General features: G+C 31.4%; 1 protein-coding gene across 3 annotated transcripts in view; it reads left to right on the plus strand.

Annotated features, from left to right (window-relative positions):
* Positions 1-23,399, plus strand: part of LOC111626132 (diacylglycerol kinase theta-like) — a 217,095-nt gene that overhangs the window by 133,386 nt on the left and 60,310 nt on the right. For 2 of the 3 annotated variants that reach the window (XM_023369429.1, XM_023369431.1), the window contains exons 7-11: positions 3,163-3,276; positions 3,366-3,460; positions 3,536-3,602; positions 16,719-16,860; positions 23,219-23,361. In XM_023369429.1, the coding sequence (XP_023225197.1) occupies positions 3,163-3,276; positions 3,366-3,460; positions 3,536-3,602; positions 16,719-16,860; positions 23,219-23,361 (561 nt within the window). The remainder of the gene's footprint in view (positions 1-3,162; positions 3,277-3,365; positions 3,461-3,535; positions 3,603-16,718; positions 16,861-23,218; positions 23,362-23,399) is intronic. The other variant, XM_023369430.1, reaches the window with a different exon arrangement.

Genomic DNA, 23,399 nt, shown 5'->3' on the forward strand with positions numbered 1-23,399 from the left:
GACGTTTTGCGAGTTATGTTACCCAAGCCTTGATCCAATCTTCACCACCAGAAATTATTAATAATTTATATATAACTACAAATTATTCATGTGACTGACTGGGGATACCTTCAATATTCACTTAATAAGCTCTCTGTGGCAAATAACTGGCTATCACTTTATCTGGAATTATATATATAGTATATATATATATACAAATATAAACATCAAATAACCTAATTCTTGATTAATACCAAATAGTCTGCTGGATTGTGTTAGACTGTGTTATGGCTACAATTAATAATTAGATATAGAACAATTTTGTCTAGAGGTAAAATTGCTCTAGGCAAAATTTCACATAGTACATGAAATATTCTAAGCACACTTGAAAACAACTTAATGAGTATTGATGTTTAACAGAAAAGTATCAACCTGCTTTTTAAAGATGATTGTTTGACTACTTTAGACAAAAATGAAAATTTTCATGACTGTGATAGAAGACTAAACAAAGTATAAGAAGAAGAATATATGGTGAAAACAGTAATAGACATGAACATAATCCATTATAGATTAAGGCGTGCATAAGAAAGTTAATGAAATGGTAAAGTATCTTGATGGTGATGTTACCAAGAACAATGATGAAAGAGGTACAATGTGTCTAAAAGGAAAAAGTAAGCAAAAATCTCATGTCAAAATATAAAATGCGATCAATAAATCCTTTGTCAAAAAGCAAGGCAAAGAACATATTTATCTTTGTTGATAACTTAACTACAAATATATGGGTATGTGTCCTAAAAATAAAAGATGAAGTAAATAAGAATTTCATTGAATTTAAGAGGATGGCTGAAATAGAGATTGGTAAAAAAGTATACAACAAATATAGAGAGACAATGGTATAGAATACTATAATACCCAATAGCAAAATATGATGTAAATGTGATGTAAGAATACTAGAAGAAATGACATCATGCACACTCAAAAAAAGTGGAGTGTCTGAACATCTGAATCAGTCTCACACAAATGGCAAGATGCATAATTATTGAAGCAAATACAGTCATACCCCGGACTTACGCGATAGGTGGGACCGAGCGATAACCGCTTAAGTCAGGGTATAATTTTGTATATAAATACATACAAATTATTTTTAATTGGGACCGGAGACTAAAGAAAACAATAATTTAGAAAAAAAAATGTTTAATAAAATCTTAGATAATACATACGTATAACGAATTATATTATTATACAATTTTTCACATTAACTTGATTATCAAACCATAATTTTAACATTGTTTCCATCTCAGCGATAATACTGTGACGTTTACGAATGATGCTTGAATTTAAAGATTGAGCATTTTTTCTTTACCTTTTATAGTTGTTCTGACCGTCGATTCTGGTAGATCAAACTTCTTTGCCAATTCACAAATTTTCATTTTTGTATCGAAGTCTTTAATAATGTTAACTTTACATTCCAAAGATAAAGTTTTTCTTTTCTTGTTTGATGCAGAAGAATCAGTTCTACTTCGTTTGGATGACATAGTAGAGTGTTAAGATTAATCATATTCGTTATTGTAAACCGCGCTTAAGTTAGGCGCCATCTGTTCATTTCTTTTGTATGTCCGACGATCAAAAGACTGCTTGAGATCGAGTCTGTTTATAATTTGAAAGGTAATCTTGTCAGTTGTATATAAAAAAGGTAAATTGTTTACAAAATGAGTCTTTGTTTATTATCTGATAAATGTATACTTTTTTTGTCAATTGTTTACGATTGCAGATGCCTTTTGTGTAAAATCCAAGTCGGATGTATGTAAGCTAATAAATGTTTTTGTCAATCTTATCTCGCCTTTTGGTTCGTTCACGGTTACAAGAAATCACCACATACAGTCTCTCAAGTCTCCATAGATATAACAAACAGAAATAAATTACACAAAATAAATTGTAGCTATGCATCGATTCCGCGCGACACATTCAAACATGTAAGCCGAACAATAGTGTGGGGAGAGTGAGTAATGAAGGGTTGCATGGCGCTCAAACAAAAGATGAATTGACGAGATTTGAAAATCGCGTAACTCCGGGTTTGCGTAAGTCGGGGTAGCGTAAGTCAGGGTATGTCCATAGATATAACAAACAGAAATAAATTACACAAAATAAATTGTAGCTATGTAGCTATATGTCGAACACGTTCGAACATGTAAGCCGAACAATAGTGTGGGGGGAAATGAGTAATTAAGAGTTGCGTGGCGCTCAAACAAAAGATGAATTGACGAGATTTGAAAATCGCGTAACTCCGGGTTTGCGTAAGTCGGGGTAGCGTAAGTCAGGGTATGACTGTATATTAAAGATACAGTGGGCAATTAACACAGCCAACTGTATCAGAAATAGAATCATTACAACAGGCACTTGCAATTGTATACTGTACAAAATAATGTTTCAGCACAAGGCATCATTCCAAGACTTGTGAGTTTTTGGATGTCAAGCATGGCAACATGTTCCAAAAGTAAAAGGGAAGCTTAACAAATGTGTTAAAGAGTGTATTTTCATTGGATATGCTTATGATATGAAAGGATTTAAGTTGTGGGACAGAACTAAACATAAAATTACAGTAAATTGTGTTGTTGAATTTGAAGAGAGCATGTTTCCTCTTAAAATAAATGCTCAAAAGACAAAAAAATCAAAATTCAAAGTAGAAGCCTATATTGATATAGATGACAAAGAAATTACAAGCAGATAAGTGGACAGTCTAGAGACAAGTCAAGAAGGTAACATTGAAACTGAAGACAACACAGATCTTGAAGTTCAAAATTCAGGGATAATAAAGGAATTCAGCTGTTTGTTTTGATAATTATTTAGCCTTAATAGCTTAATAAAGGAATAATGCTGTTTGTTTGATATTTGTGTAAGAATATACTGTAATTGCAAATAAATTATAATAAAAAATTTTTATAAATTAAATGTATTTTAAAATTAACTAGCCTAATTTAATATGCTAACATTAAGAATTTATAATTAAATATGAATTTGATTTAATTTTCAGCACTAAATATTTGAATAAATTAATCCAATTTAAATATAAATTTCTGGATTTTAAATGTATTTTTTAAATTTTTTTGAGTCAATTTAAAATTAAATTTGATATTTAATATGAAATTTTGATAGTGAAACAAAATTAATCTAATATTTTCATAGTTTCCTCTCATTATGTAGCACGTAGTATATCTGAAGAATTCTCCTCAACAAGTGATTTAAAAAATAAGGAATTTGATGATTATCCTTCTCCTAAAGAAAAGGATAAAGATGAAGGTAAATATAATAAATTTAAAGAGGTTTAAAAATAATATTGTTTTTTACAATTGTGCAATTAAAATATATAATTATTTACAATTGTATAGAGCTCATTAAAGTCTATGATGGTAATGGATCTATGAAAAGAAAATTGTATAGAACAATATCAGTATCAAGAAGTGCAACAAGGGAACAAATAATTGTATGTTAGATGTTGTATAAACATTTTTTATAAAATAGATGAAAATATATAACATTAAATGGTTTTCAATTCTAGGGCGCTGCTCTTAGAGCTTTTCACATTTACGATGATCCAAAGCATTATTACTTAACAGATGTTTATGGTAAGTAATATGTATTCAAATTTTGTATTATTTCATTACATATACAGGATGTCTCAGTTAAACGTTTCAGAACTTCTAAGAGGGGTAGGGTGCATCCCAACAACTTGGAATCATATAGCAATGCAGGGTTGGAAATGCTTTCCTGAAGTGGTGATGTACACAGAAACAGCTAACCTCTGGTGCAGGCTTGCAAAGAAATTATGATAAAAATTCCACTTACTTAAGCCAATGTGAAATGGTAAAACTCTAAAGCACAAACATTTTCCGAACTCCTTTTGTGTTCTTCCTCAGGTATTCTAGCTGGATTTTTTTTATTCTGGAACACCGTTATGAAATTTTAAAATAAAATAGAAATAAAACGATGATAGTTTGATTGCCCAGTGTCCATCGCGCATGCATTGTACATGTGTTCTCCACTGTTCAGATTTGCATTAAATCTTCTAATCCGCATGTATTTTCTTTTTTCATACGATGCAATATTCTTACGCTTGACATTACGTATCCCCGCACATCATCAGATATTAAGTCAATCCTTAAGAATCACTATGCAATATGGCCTGCCAAGCCAATGAAAGAGCCATTTCCTCCCGAGAATTAATGCATTCAGATGAAGTGTGCACCTTATATATTTCTACAGCCTCTAGCTCAGTGATTCTCAACCTTTTTTTCGTCACGGTACAATTTTAATAATTTAAAAATTTGGCGGCACACACGCTTACTTCAGTAAGTACCGTAGGACAACCGGTGACATCTTAACAGTGATTTTTAAATGCAGTTGGTTATTTAGATCACATTTTCTAAACGTCTTAGTAACTATCGGCAGTTTCCGGTAACACTGGTTACAATTTCCAAACGCACCCTAGGAAGATAGAACCGATTAAAATATTTGTCTCACGTCGCTTATGTATGGGACATTCGCAGTGACGGCACACTTCAAAAGTCTCGTGGCACACTAAAATGCCGCGGCACAGTGGTTGAGAATCACTGCTCTAGCTATTTGAGGTGGTCCACCTGTTTCATTTTAACTATTAACGCTGCCCCTGTGAAGTCAACAGTAATATCCAGGTCAGAAGCATGTTCTGAGAGTGACATGGTGGCTCTGGCAGGCCATATTGCATAGTGATTTCATTGGCTTGGCAGGCCATATAGCATAGTGGTTCTTAAGGATTGATTTAATATCTGATGATGCATGGGGACACATTACATCAAACATAAGAATATTGCATTGTATGAAAAAAGAAAATACATGCAGATTAGAAGATTTAATGCAAATCTGATCAGCGGAGAACACGATGTGTACAACGCATGCACGATGGACACTGGGCAATCAAACTATCATCGTTCGTTTTATTTTTATTTTATTTTAAAATTTCATAATGGTGTTCCAGAATAAAAAAATCCAGCTAGAATACCTGAGGAAGAATACAGAAGGTGTTTGGTAAGGTGTTTTTTATTTATTTATTTATTTTATTCCAATGCTGGTTTGCCATTGCTGCAATTTGAATTTGAAGGTTATTAATTGTTCTTTCAACCTGAAGAAGACGAAAATAGTTTTGTTGAAAGCACTAGTTGTTTGTAACGATAGCTGTAGGTTGTTAACGCCTAGATGATAAGTCCTCAACTTTACCATTTCACATCAGTTACAGGCTTAAGTAAGTGGAATTTTTATTATACAACCCGTGTGTGTGTAGGAGTTATATAAAGAAATTATGGCTGAGAATACACCTCATCGGATATTGTTCTGCGTACAAGCACTGTGCAGCTGGCCTACTACAATCTGCAGGTCTGTACACCAAATGCATATCAGCTAACTCTAAATCCTTGTGCAAAATGATGATTCCCTGCAAGAATGCTTGGAACTTTGTGCAATGCCATCTACCTTGTCAGGAAAGCATTTCTGACACCACATTGTTATATGATTCTGAGTCGTCAGGATGCACCCTACTCCTCTTAGAAGTTCTGAAACGTTTAACTGAGACACCCTGTATATATATATATATATATATAGATGGACCAGCATGCCAGTCCATCCAGGGGAATCAAATATTTCCGTATGATAAGAGCCGATATGAAATGTGCAGTTGTGTCGAATAGCCACGAGAGTGATAATACACTATGATTAAGATAGTACAAAATTAAAATAACAATTGATTTAATGAGAAATGATGACACAATGCACAAAAAAAAAAAGAGTTCAGTTTGCCCAGCCAAGAAAACAAAAAAAGACCCAACACATGGATCTTTTTGTTTTGTTGCATGCGACAAAACAAAAAGATTCCCACATCTTACAATTTTGTTAAATAGGTGCAACTATGTATTACAAACATTCCTTACAACTAACTTAAGACTAACGTATAACTATAGAGAGGAAATAGGAAATTAAAATAGACAAAAGGAAAGGAATAAGAAAGAAATACCCGTACTCAGTCAATTCTTTTGTTACAGTGATGATTATTTTTGATGTTTCTCAGTAAAATTTCCTTGTTCGTCCTTTTGGAGAGGTTAATGTATTCTTTTATTGGGGATTAAAGGAGACTGTCTTCATCTATGATTAATTGAAGCCTCAGGATTCTTGTTGCATGAAACCTTCAAGAAAGTCCCTTGCTATGGTCAGGATTGACACTGTTTCCCCCAGTCTGAACTTTCCTTCCTGATCTGAAAACCGTTACCTCTCCCCTTTAGGCCCTTAGGCAATTAATCTCCCCACAGGATTGTTCAGAACATCAATCATGAACTGAGTGAAGTAGAAATGAGGACAAGAGAAGATTCTAGAAACAGGAAAAAACAAGAATCAAGGACAAAAGTTACAAACTAGAATATTCTATTATGACTTAAAATTATGGCATACAGCCACACCAGCTTGTTGGCTTAACCCGGAATGCCTGTTTAAGTGAAATTATACATCCTTCTCTAGAAAGATGTATAATCTGATTATCTGGGCGGGGAGTGTCTCGACTGTCGAAGGTGTTGGCGCGATAATCTTAAGAGAAGAGTTGATACAACATTGTGTGATAATGATTCGCTCTTGGAGGAAAATGCTACCTCAATTTAAGTGGAAGTACAACAAATGTCTTTCTCTGCTAGTAATATTATACCTATTGCTTATTTCCGGTATAGAACCTAACCCAGGACCTTTGCCTAGATCTCCTCAACGTGGCGGCCACACAGATATGCAAAAGAAGGGGCGTGGGAGGCCGCGCAGTGTCATTCCTAAAGCTACAGAAAAAATAAGAATATCTGGAACTAATTCCAGTCAAGAAATTCTGCCTGAAGAACAGGAGTATGATAGAGAGGAATTAAACGATGGGAGAACTCCAAAAATACAAGACTACTTTCATACCGTACAAGGAGCAGACACTCCAACAGCAGAAGAACAAAAATATTCGCTGAAATCCATATACGATTTGATTCAAGAAAAATTCAATCAATTAAACATCGAGTTACAAAATATCAAATCAGAAGTTAATTATCTGAAAGAAGAAAACAGAGTTTACCAATTGGAATCCAAAAGAGTAGCACAAGAATTGGAAGAAATGGATTCAATAATTAAGGATAATTCCCACACAAAAGGTGAGCTAGAATTTGAAATAGATCAATTATTAAATGAAAAAACGAACAAAAATATAGTAATTATTAATTTTCCGTTTGAAACTCCGGAATATCTAAAAGAAATCGAACAATTTATATCAAGAGAACTAGGGATAACAAATAGTTCAATAGATAGTATAATTAAACTAACTAATAATGAATACAAGCCTATGGTGAAAATAGCTCTATCCTCAACATATGACAGAAATTTAATACTTAAAGAATTCTGGTCTAAGAGAGCAAAAATCAATTTAGACGAACATAAAAAAATTATATTCAAAACAGATCTCTGTAGAAGATCGAGATTGAGGAGGAAAAATTTGATACCAATATTTCAACAAGAAAAAGCCAAAGGCATTAAAATAATAATGAGAGATGATTATTATATAAAGGGAGAGAATATCTATACATACGATCTCCACTTACAAAAAGCGATACGTGTAAGGGGTTTTTTAGGCCTAAATTAAAAGGTCAATCAAATAAATATATCAAAAAATCCTTCATTTCTATGAATAATCAAAGAATAGAAGATTCTATAAACCTAGTAATACTAGAAAATAATAACCAACAAGGACATAGAATAGAGCTGACAAACTTAGTAGTTGGATTACCATTAGAAGAAGGTGAATATACAAAAAGGTATAATTACAAAATTCGTTTTGGATTCTGGAATATACAAGGTATCCAAAGAAAGCTATACACAGATACATTTTATAAATACTTGATTTCCAATACAGTTATTGGTTTGTCTGAAACTTGGTTGATCCAGCTAAAAATAGAAGATAAAACTTATTTAGAACGAACCTTCTTAGTATTGGAAAGTAAAGGTCAAAGAAATAGTAAATTCGGTCGACCTTTTGGAGGACTCTTATTGTTAATTAATAAAAATCTAGGTAAATTGAGATTTTGGATTGCTGATAACAATTACGTCCTAGCTGAATTAGAACTCTGTCAACATCTAAGTTCACGCTGGAGAGAAACACGTATAGGAATTATACTTATATATCTCCCACCAAATTCCGATAAAAAGAGAACCTTAGTAGAAATTCAAAATAAGATAATACAAAGAACTAATATTACAGATTTGTGGATAATTGGGGGTGATGCTAATAGTCGAATAGGTGAAGCAATGGATACAAAAAACAAAAATAACAATGGAATTATTGACAATATCAGAATGTCTAAAGATAAAGTAAGTAACTTAGGAGGAAAATCATTACTAGAATTTGTACAAGATAATAATCTATATATTTTGAATGGACGACTCCCAAGCGACTGTCCTGCGGAATATACCTACCTGTCTAGCTTAGGCAAATCTGTGATTGACTATATAATTTGTTCGGAAACTGCCCTAAATATGATTAAAGAATTTAGAGTCTTGAATATCGATATGTCAGACCACTTCCCTGTACAACTAGAATTCAATGGAGCCCCATACGAAAACAGGGAAGAGCAAACTCAAAAAAATAATCGAATCTATAGAAGAGAGACGAAAAGAAGTTTTAATCTGAAAAAATTCAAAAATGAATTCAACAATCAATTGCTGATGATACAATATAAAGAAAGTAATATAACGGCTGTGCAGAAATATGATAAATTAGTAAATATAATAGACCAATTTCGATATAAAACCTCTTGGAACATTAATAGAACACATCCCAAACAAATTTGGTTTGATAAGAGTTGTTACTTACATAAGATTAAAAAACAACGTAGCTTACAATATTTTAGAAAAATAAACTCTGAGTCAACACTGAAAGAATATATAAGAAACAAAAAAATATATCAAAACCTAATTAAAGCCAAAAAGAGGAAATATTATTCTGAGATGAGTGATCAATTATTAAAAGCTAAAGATACAAAAAAATTTTGGAATATTATTAAACAAGTCAGAAATAAAACGCAAACTCCTGAGCCTAAATGCTATGTAACGTATGATAATTGGCAACAATATTTTGAGGAATTTTCCATTTCCTACAAAAATAAATGCAATGTGCAGAGTATACCACACTTAACTGTTACGACTGAACCACTAACAGAAATATTTAATGAAGAAAATTTACACAGGTGTATCAAAAAAATAAAAGAGAGAACCGCTCCAGGTGCCGATTCCATCACCAACGCGATAATCAAAAACTTTTCGATCGAAGGAATTCATCTATTGGCTAATCTATACAATAATTTCTATAATACGGGTACAATACCTAGAGATTGGAATAAAATCATCTTCCAAATGATATTTAAAAAAGGTGAAAGAAGCTGTCCAGCCAACTATCGACCTATCGCTCTTTTGTCTGGGTTTCGCAAACTGTTTACAGCAGTACTAACAGAAAAGTTTAATGAGTGGACAGAGAATAATAACCTACTTAATTATACACAGTTTGCCTTTACAAAAAATGGAGGCACCCAAGTTGCATTATTTTCATTGACGACACTAATTCAATTACAATTATATAAAAAAAGACAAAAAGTCTTTGCTTTGTTTTTGGACATTGAAAAAGCATATGACTCAGTGGCTATTCCAGTATTACTAGAGAAGCTAAGCAAAAACGGAGTAGATACACGTATGATTAAAATAATTGATCAATTGTTCGGACACTATGAAGTAATCATTAAACAATTTGATAAGAAATGGCCAGAATTACAAGTGCATAGAGGTCTCCTTCAAGGTGACCCTTGGTCTCCACATCTTTTTAACTATTTCCTAGCAGACATAAATGAATGTTTTGAGAAAGAAGATGATGGATTTTATATAGACGGCCAAGTAATCCACTCTATAGCATATGCGGATGATATCGTACTAGTCGCACCCACAGCAGCAGGTCTTCGAAGAAAAATTAGAAATATACAAAAATATTTCCATATATTAAAATTAAGCATCAATCCAAGAAAATCCTCAGTCATGATATTTCGTAATGGATCCAAACTTGCAAAAAAAAGCACATCATTCTCGATTAACAAAGTACAATTAGAGATAGTACAAGAGATAAAATTTTTGGGAATTATACTGACCCCCACAATAACTTTTGAAAAGCAATATAAAAAAGTCGTTCACAAATCAAATTGTCTGATTAATAATATGGTGAAACTTTGTACACATATTAAGCTTAAAAATATATTTAGTCATTTTAGACTATTTACCTCTATAATTTTTAATGCGATATCCTACGCCTCACCAATTTGGAGTCTAACAAATTATAAGAAACTTGAATCCATTCAAAATAAGTTTATTCGAAAAATTTTTACATTGGAATACAATATTGCTGGTTATGCTCTTAGAATCGAACTCAGCAGATTTAGATTGGCTCCTTTTTTTGTCAAAAGATTTGTTAATTTTCTATATAAGATCAGAGACAATAACAACCTTCCAACAAAACTATTATATTTGCTGTATAAAAAAATGTGTCAAAAACCCCAAAAAAATACCTGGATTAGTCAAATGAAGAATATAATCAATGAATACGGAGTTTCTATAGCTCCATTACTAGAAAATTCAGAAATTAGCGACTTTATAAGGAAACAACTAATACATAATGCACTGGAAATCTCATTAGCTCAAGATATCGAAGAAATACATAAGAGAAGAGAGCCTAAATGGTATAAAATATTGCTAAATTACCCCTTCAATAACAACTATATGTTATCTAATATGTCGTTTACAGTCAAGAAGTTTTTCATTCAACTGAGATTAAATAGCAATATGGTTTTAATTAATAATAGAATCTATGAAATTTCCAAAAGTAGCTGCCCAAGATGTCAAGAATTATTCACTAAGTATCACGTTTTCTGTGGATGTAAAACAGGCTACGAACTAAGAATTAAAATGGATTTAAACCAATTAAATTTCATCACAGAAGAAAATCAAATGTATCGTTTCTTCCAAGGTGCAAATACTGCTATGATTTATAAATTATATAATTATACAAAAACCTTTTGTAATCAATCCTAAAAGGGTGAATGAAATTGAACTGACCTGAATATTGTTTATAATAATACTAACTGATAAAAACTGAATATGTTATAATTACGACTATGATCAATGTTCATTCTATGTTATAACTCCCTGTAATAACAGGCCTTTGCCTAATATGACTAATAAATATCTTAAATATCTTAATCTGATTATCTGAATTATCTGATGAAGTTTACTAATTGGCTACATCTGATTTGTGCAATAAAAAGTACAACTAGCTCAAGTATCTAATTTGTGCCTAATTGTATGATTTTGACAATGCATGTGCAGTGCTGAAAGTATTTAAGTCACATAGTGAAATAACAGGTTTGTCAAAATTTGGTCATCTTTAAGACCAAATTTCACAATTTGAATTTATATTAATGTTTTTATTTTACTAATTAAACATATCTGTAGACTTCTATTAAAATGGTGTTCTGAGAAAGGCAAAAATTTTTTTATTATCACACTCTGATTGGTTCCAAGTGTGTCATTAAAGGCAAAAATTGTTAAAAATGTGTGATCTAGACCAACAGTTGGCAACCGGCGGTCCGTGACGTAATTTTAATGGTCCGCAAAGAAATTCAGATATTATTTAAATTTATAATTTATTTAAATTATTATTTAAAACGGATAAAAAATATAACTAAAGGTAGTAAAAAACATACTACAAAAATAAAAAATTTCGCGTATTTAGTAACGGTTATAGTAATGGTGTGCACGACTGGTTTGCGCAGAAGTGTTATACTCTTGAAAGTATAATTTTCAAATTGTCTTTATTTCTTTGTCTATGGTTTCCGCCTCACTACATCTGGCAATGGTATTGAATACAACGTAAAGTAAAACTGTTATTTCAGTATTTAAATATCTGTTGTATATCATTTAAATGTCTGTTGTAAATCCATTTAAATATCTGTGGATGTATATCATTTGTTTTTTATGTAATTATATAATTAAGGTAAAGTACTCAATAATTCATAACAGTAATTCATTCAATCATTCTGATATATGTTTATGTACTTCTTTAAATGTAAGTGGCATTGACATTAAAAATTAATTTCTTTGTACTTATACTCCTATACATATGGAGTATATGCATTTGAAATCTTGCACTTATGAGTAGCCAAATACTTTTAGCATTTTTAAAGCTACATTTAAAATTATATATAATATTTTGAATATATTTAAGCAATCGAAATTATTAGGAATATATTATTTTTGTATGGTTCCAAAATCAAAACATTAAAATGAATGAAAAGAAGTTATTGATAATTTTACATTTTTTTTCACAATGCTTCAGGTAAACGTGAGTTAGTTGAAGAATCACAAGGGCCCTCACAGATTCTGTCATCATCAAGAACCAGCAGGAAAGAAGATAAAAGTGAAGAAAAGAAAAAATTTAAAGTTTTAAGACAATATGATCATGAATTATGATTATTTGAAAAATTGATTATTTATGATTATTTGAAATATGATCAATATGATTATTTGAAATATGGTTTTATACAAGAACCTAGAGTGGAACTTGATCCGTGACTGTTTCTGTCGTATGTTTTATGAGTTTACCTAATGAAGCCATGAAACCATCAAAACTTACCAGACATTTCCTGACTAAACATCCAGATTTAGATAATAAGTCAATTGAATATTTTCAGAGATTGTGTGATAATTTACAAAAGCAAATATATCCTTTAAATAAAATGACAATTCAATATAAGTCTGTATTAAAAGCCTCTTATTTGATGACATTTCAAATAGCAAAATCAAAAAAACCTTATACAATTGGAGAGGAACTAATTAAACCTTGCTTATTACAAGCCTTTGAGGAAATTTTGGGAAATCAAGCCACCCAAAAAATGAAGGTAATTCCTATGTCTGCTAGATCTGTGAAATGCAGAATTGAAGACATAGCTGAAGATGTTGAAGTTCAATTATTAGAAATAATCAAAAATGCAACATTTTATGCAATTCAACTTGATGAATCAACCAACATAATGAACAAAGCTATTCTTCTTTGCTTTGTGAGATTTAATTTCAAAAAATATTTAAAAGAAGAATTTCTAAGTTCACTCGACTTGCCAGGTAGAACAACTGGATCTGAAATTTTCAATGTATTGAATGATTATTTTCTGAAACATGAAATTAATTGGGGAAAATGTATAGGAATATGTACAAATGGGGTGCTGTAAGTATGGCTGGACATTGATCTGGAGTTGTTAAAAAAATAAAAAATGTTGGACACAGATATAATTTTTATTCATTGTATTTTATACCGTGAAAAACTTGCTGCGAAAAGATTATCTCCAGAATTACATAAAGTACTGTCTGATGTAATTAAAATTGCAAATGAAATTCGGCATAAAGCTCTCAACTCTTGATTATTTGAATCACTTTGTGATGAAATGGGCTCAGAACATAAACATCATCTTCATGCTGAGGTGCGTTGGCTGTCAAGGGGTAAAGTTTTAACCCAATTGTTTAATATGTGACAAAAAGTAGAATTATTCTTTCAACAACAAAATAATTCTAAATTCCAAAATTTCTTCTCCGATGATGACCGGGTAACAAAGCTTGCTTATTTGGCAGACATTTTTTCTTTGTTAAATGAGTTGAACATATCTATTCAAGGAAAACTTTTAGATGTTTTTACTTTGCGAAGTAAAATGGATGCATTTCAGAAGAAAATATTGTTATGGAAAGAACTATTAATTGGCGAAGATTTGCAAATGTTTCCAAATCTGGATGAATACATAAAAGAAAAAGATGTCAATCAACAGATAATAGGTCTTGTTCAACAGCACTTGCAGTCACTCAAAGAGTCTTTTGGATAATAATGTTCAAAAGACTCTTTGAGTGACTGCATGTGCAAGATGATCTCAGAAATGGAAATATGTGGATAGTAAACCCATTTTCTTGAAATATTGAGGAAAGCAATTTAAATCTGAAAGAAAAAGAAAGTTTAATCGAATTATCATCAGATGATAGTCTCAAACTTCAATTCAACTCATCTTCAAGAAATAATTTTTGGCTTTCTGTAAAAAGCAAATATCCAATATTGAGTGAAAAAGCCTTAAAACTTTTGACTCATCACAACAACCTACTTGTGTGAAAAAAACATTCTCAACTTTAACAGCTATTAAAAACAAGTATCGTGCTCGGCTTGAAATAGAAGCTCCTTTACGTGTTGTGGTGACATCATTGGAGCCAAGGATTAGTAAAATAATTTTAAAGCAAGAGCAGCAAATGTCATTAATTTTTAATATATATTACTATTATTTATTACTTTTTTGTGTTTGAGTTACCATCAAATAAATGCAATTAAAATTATTAATATAAATATAAAATTATTTATTTAAATATATAATGCATATAAAATCTATATATATATATATAAATGGACGTGTGTGTCCCTATATTTCACTTTTCTGCCAAAACTACACATCGCACATGAATGGTGTTTGTATGTGGTAGTAGCCCCAAGTCTCCATTCGTGCATAGGGGTGGTTGCGTCTCGATAGCTATAAGGGTGCGGGAGATATGAGGCTGAAAGTGGTTGAAAGTGGCTTTCTATTTCGAATGTTTTGTTCGAATTTGTTCGAATTAAATTCGAACATAAAATTCGAATATTGGTTCGATTATAGAACGATTGTAAACGTTCCAGAAATGTTGAAAATAGTTTGTTTGACTTGACGTGAACAGGAGACGTTCAGAAATAGAATCGGGACCAGGTCTCTAATTAGTCTGGAAATGGGGGACCTAATTCTTGCATTCTGTGAAAACGGGTAAGATTGGCTATAATGTAATTATCTTAATCTTCACTATCGTTACTTTTTAAAAACCCAGCGAAGCGGGTCCTTGCAGCTAGTTATTAATATAAATAGACATATATATGTATACCATATTCGTAAAAATTCTTATCTTTAAAAATTATGTTAGTGGTTCGCAAAATTTTAAATTCTGAATTTAGTGATCTGCAATATCTAAAAGTTGCCCTGGTCTAGACAATAAAGTAAACATTTTAGGATAAGTAATTAAAATTTGCTTTAATTATTCATAAAATCTATTAATACAGTGGAACCTCTATATTCGTCATTAATCTGTTCCTAAGGACCTAATGAATATGAAATATGACAAATATAGAAACAATTTTTTTTCCTAATAAATAACTGATATTTAATTAATCTGTTTCTATCCTAAAAAAAGGTACAGGAATAAAAAGGATGTTGTTTGTAAAACTTTATCTTTATTGTACCAAATAAATACAGTATAGTGATAGAAGGGAAAGAAGAGTAAGGATATTTTTTTAGAAGAAGACATACCATCAATTAAAACATTAGTTAATTCCAATTATGATCTTGGCATATTAAATTCTTTGGCTAAGTTGGAAGTACTTTGTCCATTTTCAGACTTAGCAATTTTTAAAAATCTCTATTGTTGTTCTAACATCTTTCCTTTTTTGCTGTTTTTCTTCATTGAGCTTTGTTGGAACCATTGGAGCTTGAGTTTTTGAAAATAATCAACACAAGAAACCAAGAACACACATGAAGACCTCACAAAGCCCATTGATTAACTACAGCTAGCTAACACAATGTTGCCAACTCAAAATTCAAATTTATAGCTAGACATTTTAATAAAAATATTCAAATCATATTGTTTCCATTAAAATTGTTTGTTTTTTCTATAGCTAGATAACATATAACATTATAAAAATAGCTAGGCTATTATAATTTAGATAATTTGCATAGCTAGATTGTTCATAAATGTACTAAATCTAGCAAAAAATTAGCTAAATTGGCAACACTAAGCTAACATGTCTAGCTGAGCGATGCAGGCGTGTGATTGTAGTCAGTGCCGGCCCGAGGCAAGTTTTAGGATGGAGCGAGATCCCATTATGTGCCCCCCTTGGTTGCCCTAATTTATACCCTTTTATTTTGTTTGACTGGAAGTGAACAGGAGACGTTCAGAAATAGAATCTGAGGCACCCCCTAGGACTTAGTGCCTGGAGCGGCTGCTCCGTTCGCCCTATGGTAGGGCCGGCTCTGATTGTAGTGTTACTGCCAGTGTTGGGAATGATGACAAATACAGAAAATACTGATGAATATGGGGGAAAGTCATCAAAATGTAACGAATATCAAATATGAATATAGAGTTTCACTGTGTTTTATTTTGAATTTTAAATAACTTCTCTGTCTTATTATAAACTTCTGCCATATACAAATATATTAAAATATGTTTTATTTATGAAAAATTAAAGAAGTTTCTAAAATAAACTTTTACGTTTTAATATAAGTTTCAAATACTTTTGACTCTTTTCTAGCAATTTCTTTAATTAAATCAAAGAACTAACGTTTTTGGTTATTTTAAATGGCCTTCTTCAGGTTAAACAAAAAATGGAATGTCAGTTAGAATATGCCGAATACGTTAGTTCTTTGATTTAATTAAAGAAATTGCTAGAAAAGAGTGAAAGGTGTTTGAAACTTATAGAAAAATTCTAGTTTACTGCACATAGAATTGTAAATATGTTTTACTATACATTATTATGTATGTTATTAAATCAGTGATATATTTTTTTTAAGATCAAGAAGAAAAAGAACTCGGAGAATTTATGCCTGTTCACAGTCTTACCAGGCGGGAAAACAAGAGACCTTCTATTTACCTAAGATTTCGGCCACCAGATGCTGATGCTGGAACAATTAAAGTTTATCAAGGAAAACTTAGGTAAATATATTAAATGATATAAATAATTTATGATATGGAATTTTTGTTATATGAATCATCACATATCTGAGCATTAAGAATTTGTACTCTAAAATTTGTTACATAAACTCTTGATTCAGACTTATGATGTTACCAGTTTATAAATGGACAGAAAATACAGAATAAAATTTTTGTTGTATATGATTCATATATACCATCATATGAATGTAGTTTTTTTAACTGTTGCTATGCATCATGAGAATGTGTTCCATATTTATTCATATGTTCTTGCAAGTGTGGTAATAAAGTTAAGCTTATATTTTGCATGCGTTTATTTCATATTTTGTTTTTTTTTCTTCCTCTTAATGTTTTGTGTATCATGTCTTCAAAAGAAATGTTGAAAAAATGTTAGTGAAGATGGAAAAGAGTGGAAGGCTTAAAATAATGTATTTTCAAATTAAAACTGAATATTTTAGATTGTAATGAACATTGAGAACAAATCTAGTCATTTTTTAAAAAGTGAATACAGTGGGTGATCAGTTAACAAACAAATTGGATAACGAACACTTTCACGAAAGATTTTTATGATCGGACAACAAACACATGTTCGGATAATGAACACTTCACTGAACAAACACAAGAAGAAGTGAATTAAAATAATGAATACCAATTGGTCTTCCTTTGTCTTCAGGCAACAATTTGAAACTTTTTGGAGCGCGGGAGACATCCACATTGACGTTCTACCCACTATATACTGATCGGATAGTATTCCCCAAACTTTGAAACTCTCCCTTGTAATTCCAGCCTTTTGTATTTCTGACAGAAACAATTCTTTTATGTTTTCTTCTGTTGGATTTATGCCGATATCTTCTATTAAAGATCTTTTGAAGAACTGGGAGGATGTCAGAACAATGGTCTTAAAATGGCATCCAAATCAGGTTGAGGTTAATAGGCCTAGGGATCTCTACAATTACAATGCTATTAATTACTTCTGAAAAATCATGAAGAAGACAGGAAAGCAATCGACATTGGACAGATTGTTTAACTCCCACAAACAGAAAAAGCATGACTAATAAAAATGCAAGACCATGTATATATGTATTTTTATTATTAATATGATTAAATGTAGTAAGAAAGTATATACAGTAGAGTCTTGAAAACTCAGCACTCAATAACCCGGCACTCCGGATAACTCGGCCACACCCTGGCAGGGCAAAAAAACCTTAATTAATTAATTTCCATGATAAAGACAGCTTTATGCCTCATAAAGTATTTTTCTGAGATCTGTCTTATCAGGTAAATTACTGTACACAGTGTATTCATTAATTTTCATTTTCATGTAGTAAAGGTTCTATGCCTTTATAAAAGACGTACTTTTCCTTTGTTTAAGGGTATTTGGGCAGTTTATTCTCTGTTGTATTCTCAAGTAAACAATACATACAAGTACAGTACAGTATTTTCTGAAGAAACACTCATACTTATTCTTTTTTTAACCCCATTCCCGATAACCCAGCATTTTCACAAACTCGGCCACCCTTCGGTCCACATTAGGCCAAGTTTTTGAGGCTCTACTGTATTTTTTATTTTTTTGGGGTTTCCAGAACGAATTAATAAAATTTCCATAGAAAGCTATGGTAAATCGATAATCGGTTAACGAACAATTCGGATAGCTAACAAAGTCTTGGAACAGATTATGTTCGTTAACTGATCACCCACTGTACTTATATGTTATTAGCATTCTTTTATGTTTGGATTTATCCATGAAGTGATTTTCTACAAATGATATTGAAAATGAGACAAAGATATATTATGACTTCTTAACTATAATCAATAACTGATATAAAATACAACAGATATACTAATAAAATCTTATTTACACTAGGATTTCTTTATGAGGTAATTGAAACAAAAAATTGAGATAGTCTCATTCTGAAATAAAATGCGATATAATTGTATTTTTTGTTTTACATCTTTAGAGATACTATAACAAACAAATCAGGACCTTCTATAGAGTTGCCTATTGCTGGCAAATTCATCAGAGTTTTATATAATGTTTAAAATTACTTCTGCTGAATTGAACAGTTTGATGTTCAGAAAGTACCACATTATCCTAGCAGAGTTTCCTTATATATGGACTTGCCAGATTTTCACAATGTTAAACTAGGACAGGCAACAGAAGCACCCCTTATCTTTCCCATTACAATTCAACATACTTAAATTTCACACAATATAAGATTCAATAATTAAAACAAGAAACAATATGTATGCTTAAAGCATAGTTAGTAACCACCTGACTGAAGGCACACAGCATTCTGTCTTTGCTCTTATTTGATAGGAGAAGGTTGAAGGCAATGGATCATTGGAATAGAATAGTGTGGAACTGCCATACTGGAACAAGATGTCACGGTCAAGACACACTATAGCCACATTTCTTGACTTAAGGCACTTCTGAAAGTTGTTTCTCTGTATTTCAAATTAATTTATATAAATTTTTGGTACTTTTCCTTTAACTTGGACAAAATTACAAACTGGATACAATGCTGTGACTGTCCTGGTCAAACCGGAACATCCAGCAAGCCTACTTATATAAACTATGCATTTATCTTTTAAAAATAAAAATAAATTTAATAAAATAATTAAAGAAATTAATGATACTAGAGTAAGCATATCACTTAAATTAGATCAGTTTAGTGGCAAAGCTAACAATATTGCATAATTCTCATTATTTGAAAGATAACTTTTATCGTCAACAACTACAGGGAAGTTTTGCCATTTTTATGTGTATTCATACTATTTTAATGGCTATTCAAAATCTTTTGTTATTATATTGATGAAGAGAACTACAATTTTTTCTACAAACAAGGTTGAAAAGAATTAAACCTATAAAAAAAAAGACAGCTTTTTTTATTTAATACAGGTATACCTCGCCTTACGTCGGTAATTGGTTCCAGGAGAACGACTTAAGTCGAAAAACGACATAAGTCGAATTTACTTGTTTCCGAATCTACTTGCCACTAGGCTAAACCATAAATTACCAATTCCCGTTCTGTATTTTATTTATTAATGTATTTTTAATAATATATGGTTAATAAGGATCTATTTTAAGCTTACAAACAAATAAATTTTAGTTTTTAATATAGTACAAAAAAAAGTAATTTAAATTTACGAATGCATGTACTGTAAATACAGTATATACTTGTAAATGTATATATTATAATATGATTTTATGTGCTTTAAACATTTTTCTAGTGATATTACGACTTCAATATTTGTGGCGGACAGACATAAAGTCAAATAAAATTACTTAAACTTGACTTTAATTTTTCCATATACTTTTTTGACAAACGACATATAATCGGGAACAATGTAACTCGAAACGACGTAAGTCGAGGTATACCTGTATTGCAAAACTTTAGCATGTAATTTACTAAAGAGACTCAGGACAGATATCCAAAAACAGTAGGAACCAACCAGACTGTAGCTAACAGTATAGTTATTTTTCTTTTTGGATTCAAAGAAGAAGGATAGTAAGAAATAATTACTGATTTATAAGCCAAGAAACTGTGGCTGTCTGCCTGTTTGTTGTTGTATATAGAATAGGAACTCAGTTCTTTGTTCCTGTAATTCTTCTTCCTTCTGTCTTCAACCCTTTCCTGTCACATGACAGGAGATCTACCATTTGTGGGTCCTGACTGGCCAGAATACAAATAGGAAAAGAAAGGGTCCTGCTCAAGGGGACCTGGAAAAACGGGAGTTAAGGAGAGTCACTTTTGGATTTTTCACCAACAAGAGGTCTAGTGAGGGAGATTGAGTGGGTTGAGAAGCAACCAAGACTCTGAGGCCTAGAGAGATAGGAAAGCAAAGATACTCAGTGTAGACCACATGTGAACAGTGACACCAAGCTAAGTAGTATAATCATACAGAACTAAGTAAGTGAACTATCCCATCCAAGCCAAAGAAAACTTTCCTCAGCAATATTTAATGATAACATGTTATCATTACTCTGATGTAAACGGATTAAACATCTATCGTCCATACCACGATCATCATCCATATTATTTTTTGTTACCAGGACCCCAATCCCAGCCATTGGTATACTCTCTTACCAGTCTTCATTCTTCTCTTTCTTTCTTGTTCACAAGTAGTGATAGTGTTATTTAAGCTGAATCATGTAATAATTAATTGTCACGGGAAGATTGAGCAAGAGTGGGGAATTAGTGTAAATACACTTTTGTTCTCTATAATGGGCAGACTGATATCTATTCCCTTTATTCAATTGAAAAAAATGCAATTTGACTGGTATTTACCTTGTCTCATTTGTAATGCATTTCTCATCTTTCACAAAACCACAAAGAAACTTTCATCTTTGTATTCAGGAATTAAACCCATGTTTCATACCCAGTTACAATTCTGTCAAGAAATTTGTCATCTTCTTCTTCTCAGTAGCACAGAATAAGCATCAAAGCTGAGCCCATATTCGGAGTTTTGTGAACAATATCAATTGTTTTGGTATCCATGTGGAACAGAACTTGTGGTAAACCTAATCTCTCTGTGACAATACAAAATAGAATAGTCCTCAAAATTTCAGGAAATTTGTGAGAAAGTTCTGAAATTGTGAAATAATGTTTATTATGCATAATTTGGTCAACTTTTTTAATGAGTTCATTAGTCAAAATTGAGTGTCATCTTTGTCCACACTTTCATGCACATCTGTGCACTCACCCCTGAATTTTCTACATTAATCTTTCACTGAACTGTCATTTGTAATGTTGTCACAGTAAGTGAAGACATATAATTTTATGATATCACTGTAGACCTAACACAGTCAATGATGAATCTTGGCAGAGCTGTATTCTTCTGCTTGAAGAAAACATATCACACCAAGTACTCTACCTCACAGTGGGCAGGAATGTTGATAATAAGATCTCTATTTACTCAGTAATAACTCATTCACAAATAAAATAAAAAACAATGGACAGTGAGTTAGCATTTTGCTACTTCTGTATGCAATGTGACATATTGCTATGGGAACAGATTTATTTTCACTAGCTAATTAGAGGTTGATTTTGTAATAGCCCTCATATTTAAATATCACTTATGGTCAATATGTATTTCGTAGTTATGGAAATGACAAGTTCTCTGAATTAGGAAATTTTAAATTAACATTTTATAAGATAGCTTTAATTATTGGGTTGTTCGGAAAGTAAGTTCGTTTTTTTCCTATGAAAAAAACGCAATATTCTTATGATAAATAAATATTTTATTGAATTATATGTTGATCATTTTGGTCAAATACCTGTTGTCATCGTTTCTGGTAGAAGCACGATTTCACATTCATAAAAGTTTTGATCATTGCTTACAAAAAACCGATCCAAGTGATTTTTGACATTGTCATTTCAAGTAAATGTCTTACAATTAAAAAAAAATTGTACAGACTGGAACAAGTAATAATCTGAGTGTGCTCGATCTGGTGAATATGGTTGGTGTGATAGCACGTCCCATCTAAGTTATAACAGTTTCTGACGAGTTAGCAAACTTGTGTGAAATTTGACATTATTGTGGTAAAACACTACAGCTGTTTTTTTTATCAATTCTGGCTGGCTTTTTCTGTTTGATGATATTACGCAATTTGTTTACTCGAATGCAGTACACTTTCGAATTAATTGTTAAATTGTCTGGTAAAAGCTCCAAAAAAAATTTCCTTAATATCCCACCAAATAGAGCATTTCTCTTTAAGAACTCATGGATTTCATATATCAAGCTTTGAAACCAAATCAATTTGTTTCAAGTACTCATAAACAGTTCAGTTTGGCAAATTTTATCTCTTAGTGATTTCACGTGTTGTTATTCCGCAGTTTGCTTCAATCGGTACTTTTATTTTGTTTTCATTGGCTTCAATTGGCCATCCATAACGTGGTGCATCTTCAATACTGAAATTGCCAGAACGAAACTTTGTAAACCAGTTTTGGCACTGTCGTTCTGTCAACACATCTCCACCATACATGTCACACGATTTTTTTCTTGCTTGAACAGCATTTTTATTTTTTTGGTAATAAAAAAGCAAAATATGCCGAAGATGCTACTTTCGATCTTCCATATTTGATGGGACACAAAAAATAAACAATTGCACGAAATCAAACAAAATTTTTTACAAATAAGCCATAAAATGTTAGCTGTCAAAATATATAATGATAATACGGTTTAGAACGAAAATGGCGGGTAAAATACCACTAATCTGTCTAGTGGTAAAAAAAATGAACTTACTTTCCGAACAACGCAATAGTTTATATATAATAATTATAAATGTATTAAAAAGTTAGCATTAAAATAGTATGTATTTTTTTAGTTAAGCAATAACAAATTCAATCTATTTTTTAAGTGTTATGGAAAGCCACCAAGTAATTGATGTTACCAGTGACACTAGTGTAGAGGAGATCATGATAACAACAATGGAAAAATATGGATTGGATCCTGCTGATATCAATAAATTCCGTCTTAGTGAAGTTACTTTAGATAAGGGATGTAAGTAGATTATTATTGTATAATGTTAATGATAATTT

This window comes from Centruroides sculpturatus, unplaced genomic scaffold (assembly GCF_000671375.1).
Source record: "Centruroides sculpturatus isolate CEXI.00-Female unplaced genomic scaffold, Cexi_2.0 scaffold305, whole genome shotgun sequence".
NCBI lineage: Eukaryota > Metazoa > Arthropoda > Arachnida > Scorpiones > Buthidae > Centruroides > Centruroides sculpturatus.